We start from the raw sequence: 24,185 nt of genomic DNA, 5'->3' as shown, positions 1-24,185 counted from the left end.
ATCCAATTTAAGCCTTTCTTGATACTAATTAAGCTGTCTTCAATGGACATAGTAAATAATCAATCCCCATCCTCCATATTTTCTACTCTGTCGATTTTAAATGAAGGAACAAGCCTGGTATTTTCCTATTATGTCAGGCTCCCTGAGCCTCCTTTTCTTGGTCTTCCCTGGACATTTTCTAGATTTCACCTGTGTAACGTCCTGAAGTGCCTACAAGCAGGCACAGTGCTCCACTTGCTGTATTAAGCTGCAAAGAATAACTGTCTTCTGCAGTTTACTTGACACACCTGGAAATGCATTCCAGGTTTTCAAGATTACAAAAACCAGCACCACATACTCAGTTTGTTATCTCCTATTACCCCAGATCTTTCCTTGGATATTACTGCTTAGCCAGTTAGTCTCCGTTTTATACTGTATATACAGTTCCTTTTGTTAATACTGCTTGGTTTTGTTTAATTTCGCACTGTTGGATTTCAGGGCATTTCTGGAATTCACGGTGATCTTTCCAGTTTCTAATCCTACCTTCCAAAGGCTGCCAGGCCCTGCACATACATATGTTCAGTCACTGTTTTATTACCCTCAATTTTGATGAGCACTAGAGAACAGCAGAGCAGGCAAGCCAGACCACATTAAGACTCCAGATCAGACACACACACACAGAAAAACATGATATAATTGTTCCACATACGCTTTTCCAATGAGGTGTTCAGCCCCTTCTTAATTTCACCTTTCATTTGTCTAGTTTATGTAAAGGTCATGTTGGACTATGTCCAAAGCCAGTAGCTTTCTCTGTCTGCCAGGCCTGCTGCCATGTCAAACAAAAAACCAAAATTGATCTGACATGATTAGCCCTTAAAAATTAGCAATGTATGTCTGCTGTTGGCTTAATTTCCTTTAGTAAAGGATCTGACCACAAGCATCTGATCTTTTCCAGCATCTTTCCACATTCTGTAACTGCACTGACCAACTGAATCTCTTGGGATCTCTAGCCACCTTTAAAAAAATTAAGATTCAAGAATAATATTTATTCACGCACATCCTCTTCATTCACTTGAAAGCTGTGCGATTTCATGATGCGCAGAATGCACATTGGGGAAAACCCAGCATGGCAGCCCATGCCCAAAGGAGGGACCATCTCTCACAGCGCCAGCAGCGCTGGGCAGCCCCCCTCCCTCTGGAGCAACCAGCTCGGGCCAGGATCCTGCTCCAGCCTGGAGAGTGCCTGCTTGGGCTCCCCTCTAAAAGCAAGGCTATTCTGAGCGCTCCTCCTCCAACCACTCTCACGGATCTGCCTCTGCTCACAGATCAAAGGCTTTTGTGGAAACCTTTTCCACCGTGATTCTTCAGCGAACCAATCGGCGGCACAGCACGCACGAAGGGGCTGCCCTCTCCCCATCCCTCTAAACACAGCTTCCCTCGCCCACAAGAGCCGCTCCAGAAGCACCCATGAGGAATCACCCCAAGACCCTTGCGGGGCGCCAGAGGCCGACCCCCGTGTCCGTGCGGCGGGCTGTGCTGCGCGGGGCAGCCCGAGGCGGCGGGCAAGGCCGGGCCGGGCCGGGGAGCGCTGGGCTGGCCGTGCGCCGGCTGCCCTCTCCCGGCAGCGCAGCGCCAGCGCCGCCCGGCCCGCGGGGCACCCCCTGGCACCGCACGGCACAGAGCCCTGGCTCCCAAGAGCGCGGGCTGTCCAGCAGCAACGTGCTGTGGCACTTCTGGGTACCTAGAAATAACAGCTGCACAGGTATAATTCAAGAGGGTTTAAAAAAATAATTTATGTCTATGTATCTATATACCGATCTATATCTATCTATCTATCTATCTATATCTATATAATAGATATAGATAGATAGATAGATAGATAGATATGTATATGCTGAGGACCCCAAGTGCCCCTCATCCAAGAGCTTTAAAACCACCCCAGTTTTAATTTAGTGATGTGCAGAAGAACTTTTTCCCCATTAAAAAACACCTAAAGTAGGGAGCTGTTGCCACAGGATGCTGTGGATGCCAAAGTTTAGACAGGCTCCGAAACCATTTAGAGAAATTCAATATAGAAAAAAATCTATCACAGGTGACTTTAAAAAAGAATAAAAATCCATAGCCAGGAAATCCCAAAGCCACAGGATTGCTTCAAGAGCACAGCAGAGGGGAAGTATCCCCGTATCTTGGCGCTGCTCCCTCTGTTTTAAGTACTTGCTATTAGACACTGTCAAAGCCAGAACACTGGAAGGCAGAGACCTTCTGTCTGACCCGGAATAGCTGCTTTCATGCCCTCAATAGGATATCATAACAATCAACAGGCCATTTTCTCTGCACCATTTGGTTTTAGTCCTACAACTGATCCAGACTACTTCTAACACACACGCCACACTCTGGCATAATCATTCAGAAGGGAAAATCTAAACAAGATGCTGTCCCTCTTGCCAAAGGAACTGAGGGGCTTGGGAATCTCTAAGATAAGACATGGAATAACACTCATATGGTCACCACAGGAGAAAAAGTGGTCTCCTGGTATCTCCCAAGGATGACTCACATCTCCTCTCTTTAACCCTTAAGCAGAGATGAGAAAATGCTTGAATCAGAGGACTCAAACATGAAAGGAATTTGTATTACATCATGCAAGCCCATTTCCTGCCAACGCCTTACAACCCCAGAGCTTTGGCCACACTATTCATCAGCAAGGTATTTGTTACTTCCTTTGAGAAGCTGTTTATAGGTCTTAAGGAGCTTACTTCGAGGAAGTCTTCCCATGTTTCTGAATTAGGTGCACTTCTTAACTATTTCTTCTCTTACAACTTTTTTCCACAATCTTTTGTTATTGATTATGAAAGGCATGCACTGGCAATGGAGTTCGCTGGATATGTTTCTGGAAGGTATTCAGGGCTCTGTAAGGAAAGGATTCCGTGCCTTGTATTCAGAGATTAGAAAGGCAGCAGACATGAGGGAAGAGGGGAATAAATATACAGCCAGAGTGATCTACTTGCAAGACTCATGTCAACTGCAAGACATTGTGCTTCCTCTATTATTTAAGGGGTTTGATGCTAGGAAATCTGCTAAACAAAGGAAAGGAGAGATTTGGGGAAATGTGGCTAATATAAGCACAGAGACTTGGTTCAGAGTGAAATTTCAGAAGGTTTATAACAAGCTAAGCTATTTGGTGGTTTGTGTCTTACAACTTTTTTAATCCCCCTTATAACTTTTTTAACCCCCTTTTAATCTTAGGGATATAGTCTGGCATGAGAAAACAAGGGACCACTTCTTCATGCTTCAAGTGATCTAGCAAGTCCCTGATCAAGACAGTTCTGGGTTCAGGGGAGATGCATCACCAGATTAGTCTCCGCAGATCTTGCTTTTCCAACTCATCCTTAATTGTTTAAACTTCAATCTGTAACCAACTCCTCCTTCAGTTTTTAGCTAAACATTATGTTCTCTATCTTCCTTCTCAGATACTACAATTTACATTGTTTTAACTTAACTCTCTTCACTCTCTCAACTCGTTTTTACCTTCTGAATGTACTGTGAGTTTTTAAGCAGCGTGGGATGCAATCTGCTAAAGGACTTCTCAGGTTCCTTCCCTCCTGCAGTGTCAAATGGCTTTCCATAAGCACACCTGAACTGGCCCAAACTCTGCATAGCTTCACAGTGCAGTACCATCCCAGCAGTTCTCGCCCTACACACTCTTGAACCCCTTTGCGTGCAGCCACCTCACAGATGCTTCTCACCTCCTGAATACACTGGACATTTTTGCCCAGACTACATTCTCTGAAATGAAGCTCATTATTTTCTATGGGATACTGCAGGTAAGTCAGTAATAGAATATCCCTTCAGTCCTCTCCAGTACAGTGTGGAAACACTTCATTGCTTGTCTGAAGAGGGGCTGTAGGAGCCAGGACGCAGCAGATTTGGCAGACTTACCCCAATCCACCTAATTTTAAATGTAAGCAAAGTGCTTAGTGTAATTTTCCCTCATTAGCTTGGTCCCATCCCAGATTTCAGGTTGATTGCTTTCAAGCCAAGAGGGACTCTTTAAAATTACTAGGAACACCAAGCCTGGTCTTCTCCATTTTACTTGGAGGATCTCAGAAGCTTCCTGATCGTTGTCCTGGCTATTTACTCACAGAGCAAGGTGTTAAGACTTTATTTGGGCCTCTCTAGAACCTCCCTCTGCCCCTGAGTTTAATAATGTGTATTAAATACACTTTTCAAACAAAGAGTGTAAGAAACAAACAACCCAAATCCACACAAACAATGCTCCTTTCTAGCTCCTGAATAACTTTACACTTCCATTGCCACCACCTCACAGGTTACAGAGCCACATAATATACACACTGGAGGTTTTATTTTCATGGTCAGTTACTAGGAGGAAAGCAAATTAAAAACTAAAACTTTTCAGGAAGACTATTTAGATTTGAACTTTGAGACAGGGAGTCTTAGTTACAAAAATGATCAAGCAGGGCACTAGAGAGACTGTGGTTGGTGCTATCATGGTACAAGTGAAAACAAACAAGTGACCAAACCATTTTTCTCCAGGATGACTTTTGTTTACTTCATGGCAAGAGCATCTCAAGTCTGTTGGTACTAAACCAAGAGATTTTTTGGGTGGATATCCTAATCAATGCTGGGCCACTTAGCTGCTAATCAAGTTGTGGAAATATTCCCAAATTCACACTTCATCCACATAATGGAGCAGAAGAAAAGATAGGTAAAGGAGTCTCAGACCACACAAATGAGAAAGGACAGGTTTCTCTCTCTGAATTCTGTGTAGAGATCCCTGCCGTTTGCTGCCAAAAGACCACTGATGAGCAGCAGTGCCTCTGTGCAGCCAGCTCCAACAGGAAGCCCAGTGACCCGCTGTCCTGCCTCCCCATGAGAGCTCTCACACACCCTTCATCTCAGGATAAAGGTCTTCCTTGCCAAACTCCCCACATCAGAAGGACTGGGCAAAGAAAACAAACAGGGAGGGAAAAAAGCAACGGGGAGGCTTCCTGTTCTCACAGGCTGCCACCACTGCTGTTCATTTTCCCCTCACCAGCCTGTGGCCCAGGGAAGGCAGCGCTCACATCCGCCTGGAGCCGGCGATGCCCCGTCAGATATTCCAATGCAGCAAGGAAGTGAAGAGCCAGGGGAAAGGCTGACAACTGGAGAGGATTTAACAGCATTACACCTTAAGCTTGAACTCAAAACTGAGAGGTTACTGGTAAAGCTGTCCCTAGCAGTTGCCATAGGCAGCCACTACCTTGGGCTGCAGCCTCATCTACATACAGGAGAACAACAGGTCAGGCCTAGCGAGTGCTCAGATGGAAAACCAGCCACTGAAATTAAGCTGTTGAAGGAAATGTCACTTGTGATAGGTAATGATGTTTCCACCACATTAGCACCAAGCCAATGGTTCAGTTTGATTTAAGAATTGTACTTAGGGAAGTACAAGCTTTTAAAAGAGGCTTCAAACCAATATCCTAACCCGTTGTGATAGCTGAGGATCATTTTCCATAACAGAAGAGGTATAATAGCTCTAACATCCTGACCCAGTTCTGGTGTGTGCAATCACCTCCTGCTTCCATAAACTCTCTCTCCTCCTCTCTTCCCTTTAGTGGCAGCTAAATAAGGTGTTCTTGCTCATTTTGCTTCCTGTTGGGGAACAAAATTATTCTGTGCAGCTGCCAAATTCTGCCACGGAAGTGCCAGTATTCGGCACTCTAACAAATCTCAGATATCATGTCTAATACACTTGGACATGAAAAGCACTAGAGCAATATAATATAGGCCTTGGCTATATACAAAATGAGCTGGCACAGTCAGCATGCAACAGCCTTCTGGAAGAAGAATATGTATTCTTGATGAGTTTGTCTGTATGTAAAAGCTGTATCAGTGTAGCTGTACCAGTCATTTTCCATGCTGAGACCAGCTCAAAGTATCTCAGAGCTGTTTGTCACAGCTCGGGAAATGAAGCAAAGAAGTCTTGGTTCACTGCATTTTAGGCAGGTGCTTGCATTACAAAAAGAGAAATACCATTTTGTTGGCAGACCTAACAGAGGGCTGAAAAACTGAATAGTCCCAAGGGAATAAGCTCTCCTCACCAAAAGACCTAGCTCTCATCTCAGCAATGTTACACTATGTTACACCAATGTTCTGTCATTTTCCCTTTACCACGGGCTTTGTCCCTGCCATCAGCCTAGCTCTGGGAAAAGAAAGGGTATCCTGCCATTCCTGAATGGCCATTAGGCACCCACAGAGCAAACCCTGAATTCTGAGAACAGTCTCAGAGAGCTCTCCAGCTCCTTACAGGAGTGTAACATAGATCTAGTAGTGCAATACCTCAGCAACAGAAAGCACCTTTTTAGGCAAACTTATACAATAATGATTTAGCACACATGCTCCCCTATGACCTAAGACCACAAAAAATCCATCAAGTTGGCCCTCTGGTGGGGCAGAGGAGGAACAAGGGGGCTGCACAACCACCCAGAGCTTTGGGTTATCATAAAGCAATCACACAACACCAGAATTCTGTGAGGAAGAGCCTCAACATGAACCCCATCTCACTTGTTTCAGTACTGCTGCTCGTGCATGGTGACAACAGAATGCTTCAGTACACGGGAAAAGATACAAAATAAACTCTGTTCTGGAGACATAAGCATTCCCAAGTGGCCAAAGTGAGGACTCAAACCAATCACAGATTTCCACTGAAAGGAATAAAAACCTCCAATAATCTGGAACATCTGGGTATGATTTAACCACTAGAGGGTGTAAAAACAGCACAGTGAAAGGTTTGCAGCCAGCAATTTAACAGCATTCAGAGCCTGAAGGGATGAAAAAGGCATTCAAACAAATGAAGGAGGAGTAGGATGCTACATAAAGTGAAAGAAAGAGCAGAATTTGACTACTGTGGTCACAGGATGAAAAACCCTAAAAATAAGTTCTGCTTTGTTACTCCTCCTTAAGAAAACAGTGTGGGGGAAAAACCACAGTACAAATACTTACAGTAAAGTAGTGCAATGGGGACGAGCACGATACACTGACTTACCCTCACCAGCTCAAATCCAGCTCCTAATGTGAGGAAATCCAACAATTGCTCCTGTATCTCATGATTACTTTGTTACAAGGTTAGGACCCCTACACATATCCCCACATCACTTCCTCCTTTCCCAGTGCAAAAAAGCAGGTGATGGATCAGCCATTGCTGATCTCCCAGCCTGTGGCAACAGAAGACTTCTTTTTCTGCTGCTATCAAGTTAAAGGCTCACAATCAGATTAGCTAAAAGCCTTGAAACCTCATTAGTGAAAACCAGATCTGAATTTAAGCTGCTTCAGGGACACAAGCAAGACAGAAGGACAAATACTTACTACAGATCAAAATGTCATAGAGAGGAGGAAGAAAAACCAAATTAAACAAAAAACAGCCAAAAAATATTTTTACAAGCATTTGCTAAATGAAAACATACAAGTTAAACTGCAGCTGTTTGTCCTCCAAGAAAAAGCTATCTGCCACCTGAAATACATGCACACTTGCTAGCATTCATTACTCCCCATGCTCACCCATGTAGAGCTCCCCAGGGCTACCCAAGCTGTAATTCTCATTTCACATCCTGGCTGTAGTATACCTTCCCATGCCCACCTGTGCTGATCTAGCAATCTGCCAGCAATAGCAGTTCTGGACATTCAAATCAGAAGAGTTTTTATGGGATGAGAAACAGGAAACCTGTGAAGTGGGATGCACTGGTAGGTATCAAAACACCCCTAAAAGGGTAGGTAAAGTGAAGCACCACAATAACGTACAGAAGGTGCTACTAGAATGGGAAAGCCAAAAGATACGAGCCACTTTAAGGATCTGACTGGCTCTGCCTCACAGCCTAGCTTACCTCACTTGGGCTGGACAGAGTAGGAACACAACTCTCACAGCATCCCAGTGTGCAGTATTTATTTGTGCTAGTTAGTAGTTTAATATATCCCAGAAGACATTCTGAATAATTTCCTCCTATAAACTCTTACTCACATACCAGGCACCAAAGATTTAAGCTCTTCAGTTGCTGAGGCTGCACTATGCTGTACTTCCTTCATAAAAACATCTCCCATTAAGCTGTTATTACATATACCCAGACCTCATCAAGAGATGATGAAAATCACTTTCTTTATATAGCAGTACCTGAGAATATTAAAGAATTTGATTTTGGTTTTGTTATTTGCTCATTACTGAAATGTGCTGCATTATTGATTTTCCGTGCATATTAATTTCCTGCTACACTGGTTCATACTCTGCTTTGCAGTAGCACTGCAGAACACTGAAAAAAACTTCATTCTAAGAAGGGAGATTTAATGTGTGACAGTTCTATCTTACAACCATTAAATTTCATTTGTTCCAAAGCATCTCCTCCTTCCATCGTGCAAATTCATCAACTGGGATTTCTGTCTTCTGTCAGGAGGCAAGAGAATGCTTACAGATGCAGTGCACTGAACAGTGTAATTTTTACTGCTGTAGGAACACATCCTGAATAAGAGCAAGGGGCAGGGGCCCTGCAGGACTTGAAAGGAATGCAAGACAAGTTCACAGATATTAGAAACAATCCAACAGGACGTGTCATTCCCTACTCCACCAGCAAAGCAGACTCTCACAAAAACTCAGTGTTGTTTTGCTCCCCAGATGCCAGAATTACAGCAATAAGTGTAAAACAGGGCCAAGCATGTACTGGCACTGAACATCTACATTCATTAACACTGAGGAGATACACTGGGAGCTTAGGACAGGGATTCTAAGCTGTGACATTTTTAAGTATCAAGAATTTCCTGAGCTGTTAGTAACGTGGATGATATTTAACCCCTTACCAGGCACCTTGCCACATATTGCTGGAAGCCATAAAACCCCAGTCAATTAATCACATATGTCTCCACAAACAATCCACAATAGAACAAAACTATTTTCACCCCATAACATGACAGCCAGGAAACTGTCAGACAAAACACACCTAAGTATACAGAGATGCAGGGACACACACATTTACTGCAATCAGACACTTACTTGATTGTCTCTTGCTGGATAGCCATGATAACCTGAAGTCAGAGGCTCGTTCTGCAAGACAAGAAAACAAAGAGTGAATGTAGGAGTTTCAAGGAATAGAAAGCAAGGAAATATAGGCCTGTCTTAACTCAGCCAAAGACAAGACCCTGCATGAAATGGGGGAAGAATGAGCTAAAGTGTTCTGCCAACTTCCTTTTTTCCATGTAAGCCAATACACCTAAAATTTATTTTCAACTGCATGTGTCAAATTGTGTAGAAGGAAAAAAAAAAACAAAGCCATAAAATAAGCATTAAACTAATCCTACTCTACCCTCTGTAAAATCAGTTATGTATAATATTGGTCCTTTTCCAAAAAATTTTTATATGCAAACACATTTATTATGATGAAAACTGAAAAAAAACAGAACATAAAATTACAGAAGCTATTGTGCACCTCGCCCAGTCTTGAAGAAATGTTTCCCTAAACATTAGCTGTAAATGTGTCATATTTTTTTCCTCTTCAAAACAATATTAATAGTTTAATATGAAGTTAAAAAGTAGTCAATGTAACTTCAAACACCCAGTAAGCCTGCACAATATCTCAACACTCTCAACAGGAAATCAGTCCTCTAGGTCTCATTTCTTCAGCCCAGAAGGGATTCTGAGCCCACATGTTTGGTGTCACATATTGGCAGCTCCATCATCCTCTCTGCAGGAATATACTGCACTCCTCCAACACTTCTGGAATTTCTCTATGAAATTCCCAGACCCATCTCTATTTTATCAGTGCAATGAGGATGAAGATAACATAATACTTCCTAAATTTTTATTTCTGTTTCCAAATTTATTTTTTGGTTCCTCTTCCTCCAACACATCCTCTTTGGAATGGGGAAAGGGCACTCACATGCCTTTCTGTCTGAGCAGAGGGTAAACCAAACTGGACAAAGTCTGTATCAATTCCACCCTGGTACCCCAGTGCATTCACAAGCAACTCCCAGCCGAATGCTAGGAGGAGGAGGAGGAGGAAAGGAAAGAGCCACCCTCCACAATCACTTTTTAAGTCTATCTCCTGTTATGACTTGTGAGGAGGAACTCAAGTAAGCCCTGCACTTTCTCCAGCAGCTCTTGGGGAAGGAGCGGAGGGAGAGAGAGGCCCTGACAAAACACAGCAAAACAATCTCAAATTGTCAAAAGCAAATACATTATGGGCATGAAGCTGACTGGAATGTACAGTCACTGTCAGGAAAGAGATTTTGTTGAATGTTTAAAGTTTTGTGCTGGGACATTTGAGTGAAAGGCCAGCTCTTACCAGAGAGAGGTCTCCTACCCTACACACAGCCACTGGCACAAATTTCACAGTTTGCACAAAATGCAATTTAACACAACTCCTGCTGAAAAGCAAGGTGCTATTATTTCAGGGCAGAGATTAGCAGTGCTATTTAAAGTTTGTATCCATCCTCCTTCTCTTCCTCTTTACCTCAAGCCTACCCAGGGGATTCTCTGTGGAAACCTGCCAGGAAACAATCACCCTCTCCTCATGCTCTCATGCTACAGTAGCATGCACAGTATGAAAGCTTCAAGGACAACAAAACTTTTAGCAGCCAATTTTTGGGGATTAACAGTAATTAATTAGGCTGGCCACTGTGTGAGCACATTCTTCTCAAATACTAGCAGCCAGAAAGCAGGTTAAGCACAAAACTCCCAAAACTATTCGGAAACAGAAAGAAAAACACAGAAATTGGAAGAAGCAAATGGAGACCATCAAATACAACATCACTCAAAGTTTAAACTATGAACTTAAGTAAGAACAAACAACACCATGATGGAAATGTACATGGGTCTTTTTCTCCCTCAGTCTAAGTACACCTTATAAGCACTGTGATTGTTTATTCCACAAACTGCAGTTTACCAATGTATGTCTAAATACCATAAACATCCACCCTATATCAGGAGAGATGGTCTTCACTTGAAAGACTATTCCAGGCATGCTTTTAACAGTACTTATACACACACCTGCATGGTCAGTATCTCAGACAAATTCCTGTGCAAGTCTCTCAATACCCTCAAAACCAGAAAGATTTCTACAAAGAGAATAAGGAATTAATGGACAACTTCCCCTAATGGATATTGAGGATATGGGCAGTGGTTGCAAGCTGAAAGTTACAATAAAGAAAGAAAATTATAATTGTTATTTTCAGGATTATGTTCTTCACATAAGGGACTAATAAAGAGGGACTATCATCACAAGGCTGTGGCAGAAAAGAGACAGAACTGAACTTTGTGGGATTTCCTGAAATCACAGAACCTGGATGCCAAGAAACCACAACCAGAAACGGAACAGTTTCGAAAGCAGAAGCAAATCACAAAAGTGTGAATAGAAAGATGATTACAGAGATCTGAGTGCAGTCCACAACATATAAGAAGCCAGAAAGAAACAAGAAAAATTGAATGGAGGGGAAAATGCCCCACATCCCACAATCTCTACTTTGTTTTTTGAAGGACAAACCTCACAGAATGCAGACTGGTAATGTCTGAGGGATATGGTTGCATCAGGAGGTAAAAGAAGAGGTGAAAGAGTGTTCCATTAGTGAGAGTTCCGAGATAGCAGAGGTTAGAAAGAGGGCAGCAGCTGGAGCACTGAGGTCACAAAAAGGCCAAAGATATCTCTTTGCCTTTCATACAGCAATGCTACCACCAAGTACTGGACTCTTTGCAAAATCCCTGCTGTGCGTATCATTGCTCTAATTGAACTTAACTCTCCAAGAGAAGGCAGGAAGCGCCTAGGGAAACCGTCTCCTGCCAATAATCTCCAGTGCTGCCAATTTTACAGGTCACTAATGGTGAATCTGGGGCCTGCTGCATGATTATTCCATACGGAGTTTGCTTTTGTTGAAAACTAAACAGAGCAAGAAGTGAAAGCGTTAAACTCCTGCAACTGGAACAGCACAGTCCAGCAACATCCACACAGAAAACCCCTGCTAGTAGGCAATCTAAAGCAGCAGAGGCTGGGGATAGCTCAATCTCCTCCTCTGACTGCACATGAACAAAACTAATCTCACCAAATGGAAGTGGGAAAGGGAGAGGGAAGGTTTGACACAGATAAGTACCCACCACAAACATAGAGGGACTCTGCCTTCTGGCAGCAGCCTGATGGGAGAGGGAATCCCCAGATAACTCCATCCCTTTCACACAGCTCCCTCCTGCCAATTACATTCTCTTTCAATGCCAACATGCAGCCAGACATTCATAAAGAAATTGAGTTAGGTAGCACTAGCCTGCAAAATCAAATCAAACTGCCACTGGGATGTTTCATTACTTTGTTTACCACTGAAAGGCATTTCTCAGGCACTTGCAATTTGCTTTAGAGTAGGGAGAATAAAACTGGAAGCTAATACCAGAAATCAGCTTTCTGCAATACATATCGGGATTTTATTCAAACCATATTGATGATCCCACACATGAGCTTCCACACTTCCATAGGATGGGTGACCTATGTGGCTGTACCCCAGCGACAGCCCCTGTGCAGGCCAACTGGATTTGATGGAGTAAAAGTCACAACTCAGTCAAATCCACTAAGTCTTTACCCCCATTTATTTCAAGGTTTTCCCATTCTTTCATTGCCCAGCCTTGCAAACACAAGACCTTTTTCACTGGCACTTACAATAGTAAGTAAGGTCTGCCACAAACTGCAAGTCACAGGTACTGCCTCAGGTCAGAATATAAACTCAGCACAGTCATTTGCAGATGACTGAAGCTCAAAGTAAATCCTCCTGCACATGCAGAACAGCCAGGCTTTGGAGTTTTTCGGAGTTTTGATACCTCTCAACTTGACACATTCTAAGAGTTGCTGAATTAGACACATCTTAAAAACATAAGAAATTGCCAATCAACAAAGATGCCATTAAGAAGTTATCATCTCTGCAGGTGGCACTAACTTACGAAAGGCCTCAAAGGACTGGAATAAAGTCATTCCTCTATGGAAAATGTCACAACTCGAACACATAATGGAAGGTCTGGAAGTCCTTCTAACCTTTTCCTAAAATTAAAACTAAATTTTAGCTTAAAAATGCAATAATCCTATTTTTGGACTAACCTGACCCCAGAATCAATCAATTTCACATCACAACTTGCCATTTTGCCGGATGCAATAATCACTGAGGCCTGATCAGGAATTCTTTCCTGATAGCCAAATGAATCCTAGAGTCTGCAGATTAAAACTTTGCTCGTAGGAATCGTTAGCTTAGTGAGTTCATCCACACTTCCCCCAGCCAGAAAATCAATTCCTGCTGAATCCAAGCTTCAGCTTCAAGTGCTGAGTCCTTTCCATTGCAAAGATAATCTCAGAAACATGACCAAGCAATCTCTTCCCTGGATCTGCAGCATTCCTGCTTTGTGACAATGCCAGGATAAGTGGAGGGAGGTTAATGTAGTCCTTTCAAGTTCCATAACCACCTGCTGGGTTCCAAACAGCAGCAGCAAAACTCACAGGAACAGCTCATCTGTCTCTGCTCTGGCTGCCCCCAAGAGCTACGGCTGGTGCAGCAACCTGGTAGCTTGGAAAGAAGCAACCAGAAGGGAGAAAGCCAGAAACCCTCAGACTACACAGAGCAATGAAAAAAAGGCAACAAGAAATTACTTGTTCCTCCCAAAAGCAAAATGGGATTTTGAAGTGATGAGATAGCACAAGCTACACATTTATCAGACTTGTACTAGACAAACAGAAGGCACTTTCTCAGAGCACAGTGAATAAGATGTCCACAATGCGAGAAAAAAAAAAAAGCTGAAAACACTGGCTACGAAGCTATTAATCTGAAAGTGACAGTTGCGAAAAAGTAAAGATCATGAGCCAGACAGAAATCCCAGTGCTGTTCATCACAGCCCAGTGGTTTCACCATCTTTTTTGTTTTACTTCTTGCATACAGGAAAGACAGAAACCCTGTGTTGGGGAAAGGGGGGGCAGGTGGGGGGATTGTCTTGAAAAAGGCTTTTTAGTATTTAACTGTGGCAGAGCACTGCTAAAACTGTAAATGCCTTGATCTTATTATCAGTTGCTAAGAAAATAGGCAATTCTTTATAAGATCCTTACTTGCACAAGTTATTGCATATAAACAAAAAGGAAATAACCATTTCTTTGTCCAAGTGTATCTGACGCATTCAGTGTGCCTCCTCAACTGTGTGTGCTTCTCCTACCCCAACTTGGTTTTGGATAAAATTAATGGGGTAAGTAGCATCTAAGGGTGAATTACCAATTTTTAATGAAAAACTGAACCAAGCGGTTTTTAAATGGATCTTAATGTCACCCTTCTCCCTCGATACTTATACTAATTTGATATACAGCTCTTGCTAATCACTCTGCAGCACCAATAACTGTGTCTATAGTATGGGACGCTTCCCCTCAGCTGTCTTCACTTTCAATTAAACTTGCTTCATGGCTTTGGCTGTTTTCCACATGTGCAGACATCATCTAGGGAAGACCTTCCATTTATTTGCTGCCTTGTTAGTGCCCTGACATCAACAACCTGTACAATTCGCTGGATGCAAGTAGCAGGAGTTACATTTTACTTTTCACCCACTTCTCACCCATCCACTCCCCTATCCCCCCCCCTTTTTTTAAGTGTATTTGGGGACTAAAAGCTTGAGATTTTGATAAAAGCCACCCCAACAAGTACACTGTGCACAGCTGCCCTTGACGGCTGGGAAGAATGCTGGCTAGCACAGCCCTGGCTCCCGACACCCACCCCAAAAGCTGAGGCCCCTTCTTGAGGCAGGGAGAAGCAGGGGCACAGCTGCCAGCGCAGGGCTCTGGCTGAAGGGACCCGGTGCTCACGAGAGAAGAGAAGCGCCCCCGAGCTGCTCTGAGCCCAGTAGAGGCCAGGACAGAGGCTCATCCGGCCCCTCTTCCTTCCTGGAATTCTGGCCCTGTTGCTGCAGCGACAGCAGCCTCCGGCCTAGGCCCCCCCCACCCTGCTCCATATCCTAAAAGCCCCGTGTTCTCTGCAGAGCCGGTAGGACAGGGCAGGAGAGGTCCCATGGCCGTGGTGCCTCAGAGGGCTCCAGGGAATGCAGCTCCCGCCTGCAGCCTCTCACCCACTCCAGCCCCACAGCAGAAAGGGGTCCCTGTCCCGGGGGTCCACTCCAGCCTCTCAGCTGCACCAAGCTGCACACCCAGCCCTGCAGCAGGCCCCTGGCACCCACGGAGCCCACAGGCTGCTGTGGGACGCAGCCCTTCCGCCCGGCCATCGGGAAGGGGCAGGACCCCGGCGGAGCCCGGCTGGAGAGAGGCCAGGCCTGCCAGAGGCTCCCCGGGCGGGAAGCCCAGTGACACAGTAAAGACAAGAAAGGAAAGTGATGTCAGATTAATAAAAATAGTCTCCTGCCCTGACCAGAGTTTGGATAGTCTGGAGCAGTTGGCTAGGGAAGCCCACAAGGTGGTCAGACAGAACAGGGCAATTTGGGAATGGCTGTAGCCCCGTTGAATAGAGACCCAGTGATGCCACCAAAACGTGTCGGTGCAGTTTTCTGTATTTTGAAATACGTATTTTCTTAACTCCACTCTTCTGGCACTTGGTTTCTGTGAAATCATATGTATACAATAGGAAGAATAACTGATTGGCATAGCAGAGGCCGCAGAATGAAACACAGACAAATACACATCTGATCAAACCACACAGAAACGTTTAAATACTTTCAGGTCTGTTAAAATATTCATGATGCAACAAGTTTACAAATGCATACTCAGGCTTTAAGCTGACAATGTCCATATGGAGTTACAGTACACAAGTCTAATGCTGCAGAGAAAGGGGATTTTCATACACAAAAGCACTTCCACAGCTAAAATTGAAGTATTTTATACATATTCTTTATAACAATGCTGATTCTTCCCTGACTTTTTTTCCCCTAAATAATGGAAGCAGCTCTCGGGTCAGAAGCAGCCTTTCCTCCAGCTAGGTTTTTCATTCTCCAGATGAACCAACGGATATTTTCAGCTACTCAAATATAATTGAAGAGAGATGAGATTTCATTAATTTACTGTAATTTAAACATGCAAAACACACACTTTCTTTTGACTACATATGGTAGCACCCTCATACCGCTCCAGGCATGAAGAAAATACAGTATGACTCTGCTGGTCCATGACCTACAGTGGCAACAAGAGACCCAGTGCAAGTTAAAGCCCCTGGGAATACTGCGCACTGTGTGACGTCTGTGATCCAGCAAATACAAGGACACTCTGCATGCACAGAAGTCAATAGCACAAAATATTGATTTCCCTCCTCTTTTACTAAGCAGAAGCATTTTAAAATGGCAGTTCATCTTCATGCTCTTATTCAACAGAAACAGGACAGGGCCCACAACAAAGCTCTAAAATCCAGCACTGGGGGCACCTCTGGATGCCATAATTGTTACATGAGGCTGAGGAAGCATTTCACACATAATTTACACTAAGCCAACTCTGTTACAGGGCAACATGCTCGTGGCACGAAAATCTGGCTTGCTCAAACATGATGACTACAAGCTTTCACAAGGTGAAGAGGACTACAGAGTTTTGCCTTAGCAGTCGGTTCACTGTTCTGTTTTCTAAAAAAACAGGATGGAGAATACATGACAGGACAAGGGAGATGACACCATGGATCCAGAAGGGAAGTCAGTTGATCACAAGCTTCTTGGCTGATTTTACAAATGTTCACAGGCTGTTGCTCAAAGGCTAAAAAGAAACAAGTGTACTCCTACTTGCAAATGAAATTATAGTTGTCATATTACCTTCAGAAGAAAAAAGCTGAAGCTAATTTGTCAGCTGGGTGTGAAGAGGCTGTGATATAAAATTAAATCTGGCTTGCTCTAAGGGAAATTGGCACAAAAAAGGGATAGAGGCTCAACAGCACACGACTCTGACAAAATCATACTGTATACTAAGTGCTGCAGACAAATAGGTGCAAGAGAAATTTTCTGTGCCCTGGACACACTGGCCTGATTGCATAAGCTGCCCTACATAGCTACAGAAACTATTTTCCCAGGTTCACATTACAAACCATCTTCCCTTTCCCCAAAGACATAAATTGTTCAAATAGTCTAGCCAAATGCAGTTTCATCTGGAATACTGCAAGTGCCCAAAGCCAGCTTGAGAATGGAGAGAAGTGAGGTGGGCAGGCTGATGGGCTGGAGCTGTAATGGCAAGGGGTTAAAATGCCTGTAGGAGGGAGAAAGCAGAGGGCTTGGGGCAGCCTGCCTCGGCAGCCAGGACTGGTTTTGATTAAGCCTGCAGGATTGTGGAGCTGCACAGGAAGTGCTGGGGGGCTGGGGGTCTCAGAGCCGCCATCCCAAACACACTGGAAATCTTTGTGTTCCAGCAGCACCATCTGGAAACAGTTAGAGAGAAACAACTCCCAGGCCTTCCTTTGCAAAATAGAAAAAAAATAGTAAATCCACTCTTAAGACCATTAAGTCTGGCCTCTTCATCCCCCTCCTGGAAAGCTCCTCTCCCTGCAACAGCAGGGAACAAAAGGGCACCTCTAAAGGGAATGAACCCCCTCTCGTGCTGCTGCAAGAGCAACTTGCACAGCAAGGCAGCTCCCTCTGCTTACAAGGGACACCCCAAAGTTCATCCCAAAGAGTATCCAGGACACTAATTGCATCTAATATGATCAACTTGGGGGGAAAACAGACAGCAAGTCATTCCACAGCTAGAATATCCCCAAATGGGAGCTGTGCACATTCAGGGATACCCTGAATTCCGGCCCTTGAAATCTCCCATTTCTCTGCCATAAATCAGCACATGGATTTGAGAGAAGCCACTCCACCAGAGACAAATATTCCAGACACACACAAAAGATCTAATTCTGTTCTTAAGAGGACAGAAGGACCATGATGCAAAGCACATCATCATGGTGATGGCTCCCCTACTGCCTCAGAGGTACCCAGGATCAGAAGGGCAGCAGAGACTGATCCAGCCATTTCACCCCTGACAGGCTCCTTCTGATAAGGGAACAACCTCTTAGTGCCTCAGCACATGTTCTGAAGACAAAGGAGGTGTCTGTCTCCAAAGTGCCATTCACCAGTATTTTAAAAGGGAAAAGTAGAGGTCATGACTGTTGAATTTTACCAGAATAAATCCTCATGTAACAGTTTATTAGAGGGTTACTCCCCTTGCAAGGGCTCCTATCTCCACGAAGAAATAAAGCCTGCTTTTACCCTTCCCTCTTTGCTTTACCTTTATTCATCTCTCCCACACACATCGGTATTTTTCAGGGTTCTCCTTCTAATTAGACACCAGAGTGTTACACATTTGCCTACAAAAATGTAGAGAAGTATCAAAACAAAATCAAATCTAACCTTTCAACATCCCAATTAAGCAATTCCATATGAAAAGTAAGGAGTGATTCCTGCTATAACACAACACTATTCCACTACAGAAAACACACCTTTGCCTTTCTTTTTACATGCACCCTATAGCTGACTGGCACCTTCTTATGGGCCAGGGACAGATGGAATGGGATGTGGTCACATGCCAAAGCTCTCTGTAACCAGAGTGCAATTTATAAAAATAATAAAAAAGAAAGTCTTAAAATAACAGGTTTTCTAAGCCATTAACCAAGGACTCTTTGGAATCCACTTGAGTTATACAAACCTCTTCACCGCTCATGCAAAGCTCTTGCTAAACACAATTACCCTGAGTTACCTGCATGGCAGCTGTGGTCACAGCTCCCTACTGCAAAGCATATGAAAAAAGCAAAATCCTGCCTAGGCTACCAAAAATACCCAGCCTAGACAAACTGCACAGGATGGCAGCTGATATTCCAAGCTAGGCAAATAACTTATGCAGGAGGGATGAAGCATTCCCATGCAAGCAATAGTCACAGCTAGAACACTGTAAGAACGAGGAGAAAAGGAACACTTATCAAAGGATCTCCTTCTCTCACAGAGGAGGAACACATCCTCTCTGGAACAGATTTGAGTTTAAGTACATGCTTTGTTTCAAAATTTTAAGAAAAAGGAGCAAAAAATTGAGAGAGAGGAAAGACAGAAAGAAAGAGAGAAAGATACAAAACAAAAAACCATCCACCTGATGTGGGGATCAAACCAGGTATTTGCAGTAAGCTACTGTTTCCATTTCATTGCAGGGAAGCAAGGCAAGCCTCTCTGAAGATTTTCTAAGGTCATGGTACCATGGAGAGCAAAATTAACCAGAGTGGTCTGAATTCTTCAGTTTGGTCCAGATGGGAATGCTAGCCCTGCTTATAAGGGAATAGATGCTGCTGCTTCCCATTCTGCCCAGAAGGGACAAGAACTTAATGTATTGATGGAAAAATTAAGTGAGAGACTTCCAGCAGTCTCAGGTACTGGATATTCTTATACATCCTGTGTGTAAATACAGCCATCAACAACAAAAATAAGATTGTGATTAAACAGCACGAGCTCATAGTAAGAAATTGGGCCTGTGAAAGGTCAAGAAAGGTGCCAGAGAGCTTTGCGGTGACTGCAGTAATAAAGCCCCAGGCTGCTGCACCCCAGGAACCTGGGAGACTGCGAGATCTGGGTCTGTCATGCAGGCAGGAGACAGACACAGCTCTTCCCTGCAGCATCCTACATGCCTCCAATGCGTTTGTCTCTTTTTACGAGCTTTAGGTCTAGTTAAAGCCCAGGAAGTCCTCCAGAACAGCATACAAACTCCTCACAGAGCCTCAGTTCCACCCTTTTGTCTTTATGGATAGTCTGAAGCCACTGGAAAAAGACCCACGCCCCCCTCCAGGAGGTCTCAAAACCCCCAGAATGCACATTCCTGCCAGCACCACACAAAAGCATCAAAGCCCCCTCCCTTCCCTCCTTGCAAGACAATGGAATAAACAAAGCATTGGAACTAACCCAAACTAGCTCCTCGCTGATTTGTACCCTATGCCCCCTGCAGCCATTCCCATTCCAGCCTCCTGCAGCTACAACCACAGCCCCCTCACCATGTCCCCTGCCACGGTCCCTCCAGCAAAGGGAGCCAACAGCCCGGTGTGGCCGGACCGATCGCCCAGCTGCTCCACTCGGAGCACAGAACCCACAAGTCCTGACCGCCCTGCCTTCCGTGGCACACTTCTCTGCATCTCTCCCACCCCACCACCACTTTTCACAAAGCTTTTAGGAAGGTGATAGCATTACAATTCCCCCAACTTCAAAATGGAATTGAAATTACTGCTTGGTTTGTAAGTGTGCATGTGTGGGCAGGGATTGTCACAGCACATTCACCTAAAGCTTGTTTCCTTCACAATTTAGTCTAAAAACCTCTCTCCTGTGTGCAATCCCTGGAGACTTTGCATTAAGAAGTAACATTTCCCTGCCTGAGTCTACAGATGAAATGCAGAACAAAAGAGATCTAAAAGCATTGGGCTCCTGAAATTACAGCATCGTGTATCTTCCTATGCAGGGCATTCAGATGAAGAAAACAAAAAGGGAGCCACCCTCCCACTGAACACACAAACGTCTTAAATTAGGTACAGAGAAACTGGCAGTGTAGCAAACCTCCGAGCGGGAGCAGACCTAAGGCTCTGTGGCAAACAGCGAAGGAGAGGGCTAGTCAAATTTTAAAACCCTGCCAAAGCACCATTTGGGGTTTTTTGTTTTATTTCTCATGGTTCCTTTGAAAATACAGCCAACATTTTTAGTCAAAGCTCTAGACAGTTGCAGTCCTACAAATTCAGTTCTACTTGCTCCTTCCTTCTGCACATTGCTCAGCCCAAGCAATGTGCAGAAGGAAGGAGCAAAGGGATTAAACCTCAAACTCCCTTAAACTAGACAGTGATACAAACCTTTTAAAAGTATGGGTTTAGAGCCAGATTAAGCCAACCTCAAAAATCACTGTACCAACAAAGTAAATCGCTCTGGTTTTTTTCCTCTCTGGTTCCCAAGTGTGCACCCCTACTTCACCCTTTGCATGCACAGTAGGGATCACAGAAGAAACCTGCAAGTCAGATCAGCTTGCTGATCCTTCTGGAAACTAATCCCTCAAAAGGAGAAGGATTAGATTCAGGAACAAAGGTGGTCGCTACAGGCCACGTAATCCCTAACACCTGTACATGGGAGGGTGCATGACCACATGGTTGGAGTCAGGGAGAAGGCAATGCTTCTCTTTCAATGAAAGCATAGCTTCCCACCAGCTTAAACCAGCTGCAGCAATGAGAACTTGGCTGACAAGACTCCTCCTTAGAAACTACCAGTCCTTGATCTCCATGCATATCAGGACATTTTACACAAGCATCTAAAACAATGATTTAGGATTCCAAATTTTTACTCCCTTGAAGAACTGATCATCAGAAACATCAAGCAATCATCTGAAGCAACAGAAGAAAGCCATGATATCATCACATTTCATGGCCTCCCTTCCTCATGCCAGAACATATCCAGTAGTGTATGGCCTAATCAGATATAGGTGATGTTGGCTCATACTTTGTTCCTTTGTCCCTCAGAAGCACGGAGCAATGCAAGTCTGCTGCTGCTTTACTAGAGACTGGAGCTGCTTATGTGAGTTTTCATGAGCAAACTGATGTCCTAAGGATAGTAGCAATGAGTACTCAAAACCAAGCTGTCATGCCTGGTCCATTAATTATGTTCAGAGCTGTGAGAATCCAGGAGGGAAAAGGCATTTTCATCAATTAAATCTATCTACGCTTGGTAGCTATTTTTCAGATCAGTAATTGGAGAAGACCTACAAAAACAAATGCTAATACCTTTTTCCCTAGGTTTTCCCATCATAAAAGCACTGCTCTTAGCTACAGGCCCATCTACCACTGCCACAAACAGATGTCACAGATTTGACAAGACCAACTGCAGAACACTGATTAGGGGGAGAATGTTGATGGTAGGATGAGGCATGTAGAAGATTTCATAGTAGGCATACTAAAAGTATGCATACCTTTTCTTTCACAAGAAGAATATGAAAAAAAATCTTCAAAAACTAATCTTAAAAGAGCATATATTGCTTTCCCTCACAGGGATAGGAAAGAACAGAACAAATCTCATATAGCAGTCACACTGCTTAAGGCATTACAGGAAAGCACCTAAATGATGACCACAAAAGATAAGGTTGTGTATATACAAAACTTATATTTTTACATGTATATTATATATAGTTATATTTGAACCTGACCAAAACTGAAACATAACAGACCCCTAAACTTTCTAGGCAACTACCAACATCAATGGAGATTTTGTAGCTCTAAAACTGACACAAAAAGGAAGGTCTAGGAGCATTCCTGAATTTGCAGTGTATCTTTCTAGTGCCAAAAACAAAGTCCTGAGGCACCAACACTACCACCTGTAGTGTAAAAATGTTTGTATCAAGATGAAGCTTGTAATCCTTCTGGGTGAAAAAATGCATCTCCCAAATCTCATCCCATGTGAAGTCAGCATTGCATCAGTCAGAGTCTGTTGAAAGATAGCACTGGTGCCTGGAGGATTAGTTGCAGCTTTGAAGAAGAAGCAAAGAAAGAAAAAGGAGGGAAAAAAAAGAAGGCTACTGTAATTTCACATAGATGTAAGTGCTGCATGAGAAAGCTGTTATCAGCCGCACAGAAGGACACTGTACAGATTCGGGACAGAAGGATTGAACACATGCAAATCACAGATTGAATTCTGTCCCCCACTGCTCTTCAATCAGATCAGGAAGATGAGAGAAAAAGACCAAAATCTGCTCCCTTCAGAAAACAGTCAAAAATCTCCTGGGGGAAGAAAAAAGAAGGAAGGAAGAAAAAGTTTTCTGTTTCTCCTGCTGCCATTACTGAAGCCAAAATGGCAATGAATGAGTAACTCCAAAACTTAGAATCTCTACTCCACAAAGAGAACATAAAAGCATAGAGTGCCATATTTTGAGGACAGGCAATTCCAGCTCTCCTGCATCCTGGAAGCCATGCATTTCAACCAGGCTCAGCTTCCCAACTCACTACCTCACCATTTATGAGTCCCAGTCTGCCACCCTTTGTATTTACTTCTGGAGGGGCTGGATGCTTTTGCCACAGCAAAAACACGTTTGCAAGCCCTGTGTGCTCATCAGGAAGAGCAGTCCTAGACTTTCTCCCGGTTGCTGCATGAAGGCTTCGCACCTTCGCAACTCCATGTCTCCCACTCATCCAACTTAAAAAGCAATAGGAGGAAGCTTGCTTCAGACATTTCCCTCTCCTCTACTGACAGGGAATAGTATACCTCTTCTCCATTCCTGCCTGTGGACAAAACAGATGACTTTATCCTTTGTTCCCTTCCTTCTAGCCTTTTTGATTCAATAGCCAGTCGATGCTCATGCAGTTTGTGATTTAGGCTTTCCTGGGGTTTATTTTGCTCCTCCTTCTCCACGGACTTACTCTGCTCTGTGCTGCAGAGAAGCCACGGCAAGCAATACTGTAGCCACCACTTGAGAGGTAACAGCACACTGCATTGCTCCAGGCATAAGTGGGGATACAAAGGACAGCACATCAATCCTCTCTTATTGCCCAACATAACCACACACTGCAAACTGTGGCCAGTGACTCTCAAACACTCTGCCTTTGGCTGGGGGGACAACATCCAGCAAGAAAAGCTTTCCAAGGCCCAGGAGAAAGGTGCACCACTCCACCATCCAGCATTTGCACAGGCGTGAAAGGACTGGGTTTCTCTCTGGAAGGGAGTTCTGTTTTCTCTAGCATCTGTCAGACCCTGGGGACCCCTTAGCACTTTATCAAATACTAGTCCCAGAGGGCTGTAACAGTGCAGGATTAAAAAAAAAACCCTTGTTACTTTGTACTCCATCACTTACATATTGCCTCTACTACAGAAATCAGTTTTTGAGGAATATTATTGGTTCTGATTATTATTAATAATTCTGATTATTACACCTATTTCACTCATCAGTTACACCAGTTTTTTAATATCAGTGTAATTACTAAAGGAAAAGTCAATCCATTATCAAGGCTGATTTATTGGTCAAAATCCAGAAGGAGATTCTGGACAAAGACAACCAGACAAAGAAAGAGCCGATTTACATGATCCAATTAGAGGTGAAAAAACACTCCTCTGTGCCGCCAGGAGGAGGACCTGAAACTCCATCCGCCCCTGTCAACTGGGACCAGAGAGCACTGGGGTCAAAGGAAGCTTCCCCAAAGACCAGCCACCTGCTGTAATTGCTTAAAAAAGAAAATACAGAGGAACAAAGCAGAGGATCTACACAATGAAGATGGTACCAAACATA

General features: G+C 43.8%; 1 protein-coding gene across 8 annotated transcripts in view; it reads right to left on the bottom strand.

Moving 5' to 3' along the window:
* Positions 1 to 24,185, bottom strand: part of RBFOX2 (RNA binding fox-1 homolog 2) — a 164,089-nt gene that overhangs the window by 119,916 nt on the left and 19,988 nt on the right. For 6 of the 8 annotated variants that reach the window (XM_064702484.1, XM_064702488.1, XM_064702480.1 and 3 more), the window contains exon 2: positions 9,011 to 9,061. The exons of the other annotated variants lie outside the window; for them this stretch is intronic. In XM_064702484.1, coding sequence (XP_064558554.1) covers positions 9,011 to 9,061 — 51 coding nt within the window. The remainder of the gene's footprint in view (positions 1 to 9,010; positions 9,062 to 24,185) is intronic. 8 annotated transcript variants of the gene reach the window in all.

This window comes from Zonotrichia leucophrys, chromosome 1A (assembly GCF_028769735.1).
Source record: "Zonotrichia leucophrys gambelii isolate GWCS_2022_RI chromosome 1A, RI_Zleu_2.0, whole genome shotgun sequence".
Classification (NCBI taxonomy): Eukaryota; Metazoa; Chordata; class Aves; order Passeriformes; family Passerellidae; genus Zonotrichia; species Zonotrichia leucophrys.
Note: the sequence above shows the minus strand (reverse complement) of the source record. Positions and strands in the feature narration are given on the sequence as shown.